The 11,671-nt window shown below is 40.9% G+C and overlaps 1 protein-coding gene across 3 annotated transcripts in view; it reads right to left on the bottom strand.

The window, feature by feature from the left end:
* Positions 1–2,489: 2,489 nt before the first annotated feature.
* The window catches only part of LOC138758467 (surfeit locus protein 4-like), a 29,590-nt gene continuing 20,408 nt past the window's right edge, over positions 2,490–11,671 (bottom strand). For all 3 annotated transcript variants that reach the window (XM_069927420.1, XM_069927419.1, XM_069927421.1), the window contains 2 exons: positions 6,833–7,019; positions 2,490–4,176 (listed from right to left, as the gene is read on the bottom strand). In XM_069927420.1, coding sequence (XP_069783521.1) covers positions 3,910–4,176; positions 6,833–7,019 — 454 coding nt within the window. In that variant the 3' untranslated portion in view covers positions 2,490–3,909. The remainder of the gene's footprint in view (positions 4,177–6,832; positions 7,020–11,671) is intronic.

Raw genomic sequence — 11,671 nt, 5'->3', positions numbered from 1 at the left:
AAAATACACACTCCCAGACCCCAGATCATTGGGAGGGGGCTCTAGGACACACATTTCTCGCAGAGGTAAACCCACGCTCCCCAACCCCTGATCTTTGGGAGGGGGCTCTAGTACACAACATGCCCTCAGGGGTAAACCCATGCTCCCGGACCCCTGATCTTTGAGAGGGGGCTCTAGTACACAACGTACCCTCAGGGGTAAAAATACACACTCCCAGACCCCAGATCATTGGGAGGGGGCTCTAGGACACACATTTCTCGCAGAGGTAAACCCACGCTCCCCAACCCCTGATCTTTGGGAGGGGGCTCTAGTACACAACATGCCCTCAGGGGTAAACCCATGCTCCCCGACCCCTGATCTTTGGGAGGGGGCTCTAGTACACAACGTACCCTCAGGTGTAAACCTACGTTCCCGGACCCCTGATCTTTGGGAGGCTCTAGTACACACGATCCCGGACCCCTGATCTTTGGGAGGCTCTAGTACACACGATCCCGGACCCCTGATCTTTGGGAGGGGCGGCTCTACTGCATGTATTGACCTATAGTCATTCTACGGCTCAGCATCAGTGCAGTGCGCACCTTAGCTGCGACCCTTCCAAGTGACATCCACAGTAGTGACCTGGCACGGAGCGGTGTCCGTGGCAGGGCTCTAGCCAATAAGGGCGCTAGGTAATTTGAATTCAGGTGTGCACGAACTAGTGCCAGAGCCCAATCTTAACTGTCACTTCACCTGCAAACCACAACTTTGTCGGCAACCTGTAACTTTGAATGAAACAAGAAGTCCACAACGTGCCGATGTGACTTCCTAATAAGTATCAGAGGTGGAAGCCACGTCTCCTCCACACACAGCAGGTGCCCTGTGCCAGTCCTCTGCTTCTGTAATGTCTTCAAACCCTTGTGGCCATTGACATATATAAGGGCCGCCCAGACCCCGCAGTTGCAGTATTTTAGAATACACCACTGTCGGCTCCTTTAGGGCCAACGACAGTTGGACAAGGCAGTTGGACCCCTCAGGGGGAAGCGCTGAGACTTCACTCCCCGCACCAGCAGCAGCACTGCCATTTTTGTTAATAGCGGGATCTCCCAATACATAGTGAATAATGCTGGGATAAAAATTAAAACAGGGTGGGCGGCTGTGTCTAGTGAGTGCCAGCGACTGGATCCTGGGCTTGAATCTGGCACCATCTGTATGTGCTCCCCTTGTCTGGTGGGTTTCCTCCGGGGGCTCCGGTATCCTCTCGGACTGGTGGGTTTCCTCCGGGGGCTCCGGTATCCTCCCAGTCTGGTGGGTTCCCTCCGGGGGCTCCGGTATCCTCCCGGTCTGGTGGGTTTCCTCCGGGGTATTCTCCCACTGTTCAAAAGGTGCTGGGGGTTGGAGGTTAATTAGGCGGCACGGGGCTTATGGGGTGAAAGGACCCATTACTGGGCTGTACGTCTAAATTAAAATTGACATGTAAATACCATCACAATCACTAGGGAACTGGTAATAGTCAAACTGATGGGGCTACATCGTCTTTCAAATGTCCAGGACCACCTTTTGCAGGATTTTACACTGGCTGAAATTCACTATTATATTAAACTTTTATTTCAAACTTTATCTATTCTTATTTATCTTTAAATTTATTTCTTTATGGCCTCGGTTTTTTTTGCTGATTGTGTCTTTTTTAACGTATGATGCAGTACAATATTCGTTACTCGAAGATCCATTGGAAGTTGCAGAATAAATTTACTGCAAATGGTTCCAGGGATGAGGGCTTTCAACTCCAGAAGTGATAGAGGGTGCAGATTAGATTTGCTAGGATTGGAGAGCATGTCTTACAAGTACAGGCTGAATGAACTTGGCCTTTCTTCTTCCCCCCCCTTTGGAGCAGTGAAGGATGTGGGGTGAATTTAGATCAATGCACGGTAGTACCCTCGGTAACCAATGTCAGGTAAGTATATTTGCCGGTTGTTTGAGACTGCGCGCGCCGCTTGATTGGCAAACTAACTGCTTGGTGGCGCCAATTTACAGTAGAGTTCCAAAAAGTCCAGATGCCAGAAATCTGGACCACCTGAGAATCTGGACTTTTTGGAACTCTCAAATTTTTTAAACTTAATGGGCTTTTGTGTGCATGCGTAAGCGTCACAGCGGCAACACGGCGACTTTATTTTCTTTATAACTGCCCATTTTGAACAATGAAGTGTGCTGTATTTGCTAATGAGCAAACTATTAAAATTCACCTGTTCATCTCTTCTTTACTCCTCATTAAATTTGAATTTTAAAAGCATGCCCAAGAATCTGGAAAATCCGGACCGACCCAATCCCCGAGCAGTCCGGCTTTTCAGAACTCTACCGTATATTCCGTGACTTTTTTTTTCTTTTTGGCCGGTTGCTCGAATTCCGGATAATGCACACTTTGCTGTAGAAAGGAAAATGAACTTGTAGGACCACAGAGAAAGAAGGGTGCGAGAAGTGGCGATGCACATTAAATTCCAGACAGAACAAGCCAGTTTTTCAATTCATTTAATGACATCCAGCAGAAATGGAAAATACAGCCACAGTATCATCATGAGTCAGCCATGTCCACATTTACTGCTGCACGCCTTTGTGCTAAATATTAAAAACTATTTATAAAACGATAATGCATCGGCACGAGAGGGTTTTGGCAAATTGTGTACCAGCAGTACCGCGGAGTTGTGAGGCTTCAAAGAGTGAAACCGCTGAATTTTTGCACGTGCATTTTGTACATGTGTAACCTGCAGCGTTCTCTTCCTCCCTCCAGGATCTTTCTTTCTGCAACTCCAGCCACGAAGCCAACGTCAACTGGGGCCAGTGGTCACCAGATTCTAATCATAACTTTACTGGCAACTCCCCACTGCTTCCCGCAGATTATCTGATTTTTACTTTGTTGTAACAGCAAAGGCCACTTCCGAACCAACGCAGGAGAGAAGAGGAGGAACGTTGCTTCTGCATCAGTTCATTGAGCCAGCCTGTTGCTACTTGCAAAACCACTAGACTTCTAAAGTTTGCCAATAAAAATAATTGGTGCTCCAACAAATTGGAAAGAGAGCTTGGCTACAGCTATAGAACTACTAAAGGACAAGCAAGGACATTGTCGATAATAAGCATTTTAAGTACAGTGTTAAAAGATTGTTTAAGAAGTCACACAGAGTTTGGCTCCAATTAATTACTGGATGAGTCACAGTGTACAGGTACTGATCCCAATCTTTGTTCGGCCATGGGGCGCTGGCTTGCCAAAGACATTTGATTAGAAACAATAAAAACAAAACATTTGGTCTTCCATCTGGTCAGGGAAAAAGACACAGATTATAGTCTCGAAGTTCCCTTCTGCACAAGAACCTAGTTGAAATTCAAAACAGCAACCTTATTGTGCAAGGCACTTCAATTTGTAACAAGGTAGTTGTATCGTGTTTTAAGGTTTGTAGCATCTGACTATTCATTTCAATTAAACTGGGATAAACTGGACCCAAGTATATAGTTATTTTATTTATGATAACAGTTGAAATGAATGGATGTGAGCTACCTGTTTAATACTCTATTTCAGACATGCTGCCTTCCAAGTCTACCTGAACTGTTAAGCCTGAGAAAATATTCCCAGTGACCATGGCGACATCGTCATATGGATTGTCTGAAACATCACAGGGGAAGGAATGCAGCCAATCAGGCCCCAGTGCTGACTGTACCAGGGAGATGAGAACTAACTCCCCGGCAAATTTTGGCACCAATTATAACACTACCTAATAACCAAATACTGGAAGGGAATGAAAAAAAATGGGTGTATGATTTTTAAGTTTCATATGAAAGAAACCTGAAAAAAATCCAACTTCATATAGAGAAATTTCACGGAGGTAAAAAATAAAAAAAAAAAAATCACACAAATATATATATATTTCTCTTTTCAAGATCCCATCACCATTTCTTTTTATGCTCGTCCATCGAGACTCCACCGGGCCCCAGTGCTACGACTAAGAGAAGGCCTCCGATCACAGACATGGTTTGGAAAAAGTCATACTTTAGGAAGTCATGCATGGGTCTGTGAACCGGAACCTGCCAGAATGGATTCTGGATCATGTTCAGCACGAAGAGCCAAACAACTAGTGTGAGAGCTGCCAACTTAGTCTTGAAACCAACGGCCACAAGGATGATCAGGGTAGTGCCAACAATATCTTGAAGAATCTAACAGAAAAAAGAAATGTTAATAGGTTCAGGGAATATTTATTTCACTTTTTTGAAATACTGTCTCAAAGGCCATTCTAACCACACTGATAGGAGCCCGACTTTCCTCTAAAACTGGGGCGATGCAGTTAGCGTAGCGGTGACTGAAACACCGTTAACAGCACTAGCGACTGGGGTTCGAATCTGGTGCTTTAAGGAGTTTGTATGTTCTCCTCTGGGTGCTCCAGTTTCCTCCATTCAAAATATACTGGGATCAAGTGGGCCTCGTGGGCCGGAAGGGCTGTACTTATAAATTTTTTTAAAATTAAGTGGCTTGCAAAGCCACTCGACTCAAGGCACATTAATTCTAAGCTGGCTAGTAAACGTCCACCTGCCACTTGGAGAAAAGCACCATAGACAAACCTTGCATGGTCTTTCAACACAACTGTGATTAATAGGAACAAAGGTGGCCATCAACACTGTTCCAACATTCAATTAGTTTACAGCTGCTAAGTAACTCAACCAATTTGCTCCTGTAACCATTAATACTCTTGCCAATAAAACAATCAATCTTGGTGTTTCCAGAATGTACCTGCTTCAAGAGCACATTTGGGGAGGAAGTTGACTGCGTGAGGAGATGCTTCCTGACCAGTCGAACCATAATTTTCTTATTCTGGATAAACCAAGGAAATACAGTATCCAGCACTTGCGGGGATTAGTAGATGCCGGATAAGTGAATTTGCCAGTTGCCTGAGATTGTGTGTTGCGCGATTGGAGAACTGACTGCTAGGGTTCGCCAATTTTAAACTTTTGTGTTCTTTACCTATTTATTTTGTGTGCTTTTTTTTTGCCAGATGCTTGAATTCTGGATAACGGGGATTTTTCTGTAGTTCTATCTACCATATCAAGCCTTTAAATCATTTTACATGACTTCAAGGATCTTTTCAGTTAAAATGTAACTTGTTAGTTTCAGGCAGCTTGAAAGGTCCTTCAAGAGTGGGCTGCCCTCCCCTCCAAATGCCAGTGTAAAACAAGACCATTTTACTATGGCTCACTGCCAAGTTGTATTCTAGTTTGATGCGAGAAACCACAGAGCCAAGGGGGAGAAAGAGAGAGAGAGGGGGGGTGCTTGGGTCCTCAGGAACTGATGACACGAATGCCAACTGAGTTCACAAAGGTCAAGAAGCCATTAGTGCATCAAAAGAGAAATGCAACAAAGTCATAAACATCAGGACCAGAAGGACACGGCCACCCAGTTGCATGTACTGACGTGGGGAATTAGTGCCCATGGTAGGCACACCTGCAAACAGTCTTCCCTTCCGATTGGGATTCGGCCAAAGACTCCTGAATAAAGCGTCAAAAGGGGTTCCTTGTCATTAAATGTAATGGCGAAAAGCTCCAGAGGGTTGAAGGGTTCAGGAAATTTCAGAACAAAGTAGGGTTGGGCCAATGAAAACCAAGGATAGGATTTTAAAAAGCAAGGCAATTATTTAAATCAGTGTGGCTAAATGAGCCCAATGGTGAATAGGAATTGGTGTAAGGAAATGGACACCAGATTTTCAGACGACCGCCAGCATAGTAAAACTTGAAAAGTGGGCAGGAGTTTGTTGGAACAGCCAAGCTGGGGAGGGAAAAAGGGAACACTCTCTAATTGGGGATCCTCAGGGATCTTTAGAATGTCAATGTTGTATCATTCACACACACATGAATTTAATCCATATGCATCCGAAGCTCTACATCTATTTTTGCGTCAAGAGTCTTGTGAAATATTGGGACGAAGTATTCCAAATATTCTCTGCACTTTTTAAAAGTTCATTTTAAACCAAATTCCTTAACTGCTTTATCTGGTATTGTTGGCGAGAGTGACATGACGTTAACGGCAGCTGAGTTGCATGTATTAGCTTTTATTTCTCTTATGGCGAGGCGGGCGGTGTTGCTCAGATGGAGGGATGTTACCTCACCTACTCACGCTCACTGGCTACGTAATATCATGTGTTTAAATTTAGAGAAGATTAGATGCTCCATTTCCGATTTGAATGTAAATACTAAGCTAAGAAGGATATAATAGACATAAAGGTTAACAGGCAAGGCCCACCAGAACAAAATCAACGTGGATAAACATGGAGATTCAAGCATGCAAACACAATCAAAATGTCTTCTCCATCAACAATAAACTAAAAATTAAATTGATGTGCTGCTGTTCTTAAATAGCAATAGGGATGTCTTAAGTTTGCTATGGTTTTATTTTTAAAATATCACTGTGCACTAATATCATCAAATATCACATTATTGAACGTTGTCATCAGTTTGGCAGCATCTTCGCAGGTGACATTATTTGCTTAACTAGCTGAGAATTTACAGGTCTCAAAACCAATGATGCATTTGGAACAAAACCTAGCCAAACAAGACTGTTTGTAAGATTGGAAAGGCGACAGATCATTACACAGTAGGAGAGTCAATTAGATGACCTTGTTCTTTATAACTGGGCTTAGAAGTTGAATTCAGTTTAGATCAAAGGCTGCAATTTACTCACCAGTAATATCCTACAGTTGTGCAGTGAGGCAGAATTTTCTTAGTCACAAAATGGAGGAGAACTTGCTTATCTAATTTATTGCAGTTCTTGTTCAAATCAATTAGTATTTGACATTAAAATAGACGTTCGTTTCAAATCACTCACCATTAGTGCTTCAAAAGAGAAATGCAACAAAGTCATAAACATCAGGACCAGAAGGACACGGCCACCCAGTTGCATGTACTGACGTGGGGAATTAGTGCCCATGGTAGGCACACCTGCAAACATAGTCTTCCCTTCCGATCGGGATTCGGCCAGCAGCAGTAACAGGCCACCTCCAAGTGCAAGACTCCTGAATAAAGCGTCAAAAGGGGTTCCTTGTCATTAAATGTAATGGCGAAAAGCTCCAAACAACATAATAGTTCTTCTTCCAAACACTCCTCATGAGGCGCAGAAAGCTCAGGATAAGAGGCACTTCAAAGTGGTGCAGATCGCCAGGTTCTGAGACTTCCCTGCAACTTGGTAAAGTGGCAATCTTCACGTGCAACCCGGAAAGTAACCATCAACAAGGCCAAGTCTCAGGGTGAGCGCTGTACCCGCACTGTCCTTGATCAAAATATGCTAAGCGCATTTCATTTTTAATTTTAATTACATTTATTGATTTAAGAGTTACAATCACTCCAAAGATGGCCAAAAAAAGGGTTCGTTGTCAAGTTAATATAAAGAACTAACGACAAAGTACAAAATAGAAATGAGAGAGATACGGACATGGCCAAAGCATATGATACCTTCCTCAGTTATGCATTTATCATATTTAGAGGAAATATTAGGTTAAATTTAACCAACTGAAACTTGGAAAAATGGACCATTTAAATGTATTAATGAATGTCTAGCACAAAGAGATGATGAGTGGACACACTTCAAAACGAATCCCATGTAGTTTTGGCTAAATGATTGCTGAAAGTCTTACTCCTGTATTTTCTTAATGCCACCGGGGAACTATCCCTAGATCTTAAAAGCAATTCGTAAAGGGCTGAAAGAGAAAAGGAATTTCAGAAAGATGCTACAGAAGATCAGAAAATAGAATTATCTAGGTTGAAATTGAAAGATAATACTTTGCAATCTTATCAATTTGAATGTGTGATTAATAGGACTAAACAACAGTATTATGAATGGGGAGAGAAAAAAAAAGGGCTGAAAGCAATGAAACGTCAATGTTATGGAAAAGAAAGAAATTACCCGAAAGTTATCAAAAGCAGGGAAGCTGATCAATATCTCAGTGATTTGGGCTGAAGGCCATGGAGAAGTGCAGCGTAGACTAGACATGCATCCCCTGGAATTTTAAGGGGAGAACAGATTTCATTAAAACACACAACATTCTTAAAAGAGCTTGATAGGCCATGCAGGGAAGATGATCCCCATGACTCTAGGACCAGGAGCAGCTTTTGAATAAATGGTAGGCTATGAAAAGAAATTTCTTCTTCACGTAGGAGCGGTGAACCTGAGGAGTCACGTGATGGAGTAGTGGCCGGACGGTGAACTCCAGCCCTCTCCAGAAAAGTCGGGAAAAACAAGAGAAAATACAAAGGCACAGAAATAAAAGTTAAAGAAAAGTGAGTATAAAGGTGGAAAGAAGATGGCGACAAAAAAAGAAAAATCAAAATCAACGGTAAGAAGAGAGGAAGAGAAGACAACGGAGGAAGAAGGAGAAGGCCTTACCTGTCCGAAGAGGCCCGCTGTGGAGAGAGAAGCCCGCTTCCTCAGGTCGGTAGAAATAGGACTACAAAAATGGCTCGCAGAGCCGAGTAAAAGTGCGCAACCGTGCATGCGCGAGGAGTTGCGCATGCGCGATGCGCATGAAAAAAAAACACACCGACGGGAGGGGGGACCAGCTGGGGAGTCGATCTCCACAGCCGGCAACGACAGCTGCAGAACACCTGCAGCAAGAAGAAACCACAGAAGACAATGAAAACAAGAAAGAAGAGAAGAAAAGGGCAACAAATAAACAACAGATGGCCAACCCAGAGGAAGAAGAAGAGGAAGAGTACAGTGAAATAGAAGAAGGGAAAGGCAAGGTAAAGGATATACTTTCTCTTGTTAGAGGATACATGGAGTCATTTAAAGAATGGCAAACACAGGAATTTAATGATTTAAGAAGAAGAATAAACAACACAGAAGAGAAAGTGAATAAAATAGATATGACCTTAACAGAAATGGGAAAGAAAATGGACAAGATGGAAGAGCGGGCAGTAGCAGCAGAAATGGAGGTAGAAGACTTAAAAAAGAAATTGGAGGAATCTAATAAAAAAAACTAAAGAGACACAAGAACTACTAGCTCAAAAAATAGATATAATGGAAAATTATAACAGAAGAAATAACATAAAGATAGTGGGCCTTAAGGAAGATGAAGAAGGCAAGAATATGAGGGAGTTTATAAAAGATTGGATCCCTAAGACCCTAGGATGTCCAGAACTACAGCAAGAAATGGAAATAGAAAGGGCACATAGAGCATTGGCCTCTAAACCACAACCACAACAAAAACCAAGATCTATTTTAGTAAAATTCCTAAGATATACTACAAGAGAAAAGGTACTGGAGAAGACAATGGAAAAAGTAAGAGAGGGCAACAAACCACTGGAGTATAAAGGGCAAAAAATCTTCATTTATCCAGATATAAGTTTTGAACTCCTAAAGAAGAGAAAAGAGTTCAATACAGCAAAGGCGATTTTATGGAAGAAAGGGTATAAATTTATACTAAAGCATCCAGCGGTATTGAAAATATTTATTCCAGGACAACAAAACAGACTATTCTCGGATCCAGAAGAAGCACGAAATTTTGCAGAACAATTACAAAAATAGACTGAGGGATGAAGACGGGTAATGAGAGTAAAAATGATCACGATTGATATGTATGTGGGTAAAGACAAAAATAGACTGAGGGATGAAGACGGGTAATGAGAGTAAAAATGATCACGATTGATATGTATGCGGGTAAAGAGGTATAAGAGTGAATAGAGACAATGTGCATACGTGAATGTATCTGTACTTAGAGGAAAATATAGATAGTATAGACAAGAATTAATAAGGGAAGGTAATGGAATAGAGAGAATAAGGAGGGAATTAAAAGAGTGACCTTTGTGACATATGAAAAGTGAAATCTTTTCTGGGGGGGCTGGGTGGGGGGAAATAGCGGTCACTGCAAAATCAGTTGACGCTTACGAGTGGATTCGCAAACCCAAATGGAGAGGGGAGATGTGGTTGTCCGACAAGGGATAAAGGACAACTCAGGAAGGGAAGGGGAGATTGGGGATAAAGAAGATATAAATAGGAGAATAAGGAAAATGTTGGATGTTGTAGGAATGTTGTCTTATAAAGAGTTGAAAATAAGAAAACAGAAATGGAAAAGGAGGAAAGGTAATGATGGAAAAACGGAAAGAGAAGATAAACAAAATATAAAATGGCTACGCTGAACTATATGACTTTAAATATTAATGGAATACATAACTAAATTAAAAGGAAGAAACTACTAAATTTACTGAAAAAGGAAAAAATTGATATAGCATTTGTCCAAGAAACACACTTAACTGAATTGGAGCACAAGAAATTAAAGAGAGATTGGGTAGGACATGTAACAGCAGCATCGTATAATTCAAAAGCAAGAGGAGTGGCTATATTAATTAGTAAAAATGTGCCATTTAAAATAGAAGAGGAAATAATAGATCCAGCAGGGAGATATGTTATGATAAAATGTCAGATATATTCGGAGTTTTGGAATCTACTTAATGTATATTCACCTAACGAAGAAGATCAAAAGTTTATGCAAGATATCTTTTTGAAGGTAGCTAATACGCAAGGGAACATACTAATAGGAGGGGATTTCAACCTGAATTTGGATCCAAATATGGATAAAACGGGGAAAAAAATTAACAGGAAGAACAAAGTAACCAAATTTATAATTAAATCAATGCAAGAAATGAAACTTTTGGATATATGGAGGAAACAAAACCCAAAAGAAAAGGAATACTCATACTACTCGGCTAGACATAAAACATACTCAAGAATAGACCTATTTTTGTTATCAGCTAGTATGCAGGATAGAGTAAGAAAAACAGAATATAAAGCGAGAATGCTATCGGACCATTCACCCTTAATATTGACAGTAAAGCTAGAGGACATCCCTCCAAGAATGTATAGATGGAGATTAAACCCCATGCTACTTAAAAGACAGGATTTTAGAGAATTTATTGAAAAACAATTAAAAATGTATTTTGAAGTAAATACGGAATCAGTGGAAGATAAGTTTATACTATGGGACGCAATGAAAGCATTCATTAGAGGGCAAATAATAAGTTATGTAACCAAGATGAAGAAGGACTATAATCAGGAAGCAGAGCAGTTGGAAAGGGAAATAGTAAACATAGAAAAAAAATTAGCAATGAAGGAAGATAAAACTAAAAGAAGAGAATTGGCGGATAAAAAAATAAAATATGAAACATTACAAACATATAAGGTAGAGAAGAATATAATGAAGACAAAACAGAAATATTATGAACTAGGTGAAAAAACGCACAAAATCCTAGCATGGCAGCTTAAGACAGAGCAAGCTAAGAAAATGGTATTGGCATCAAGGAAAAAAGACAAACAAATTACATATAATCCAAAAGAAATTAAGGAAAACTTTAGAGAATTCTATGAACAATTATACCGAACTGAAAACAAAGGGAAAGAAGGGAAAATAGATGAATTTTTGACTAAAATTGAACTACCAAAACTACAAATAGAGGAACAAAATAAATTAACAGAACCATTTGGAACAGTAGAAATACAAGAGATAATAAAAAAATTACCAAATAATAAGACACCAGGAGAGGATGGATTTCCAATAGAATTCTACAAAACATTTAAAGACTTATTAATACCGCCCCTCCTGGATGTAATCAACCAGATTGATGAGACACAAAACTTACCAGATTCATGTAAAACAGCAATAATTACAGTAATACT

This window comes from Narcine bancroftii, chromosome 3 (assembly GCF_036971445.1).
Source record: "Narcine bancroftii isolate sNarBan1 chromosome 3, sNarBan1.hap1, whole genome shotgun sequence".
Classification (NCBI taxonomy): domain Eukaryota; kingdom Metazoa; phylum Chordata; class Chondrichthyes; order Torpediniformes; family Narcinidae; genus Narcine; species Narcine bancroftii.
This window is presented reverse-complemented; position numbering and strand designations above follow the sequence as displayed.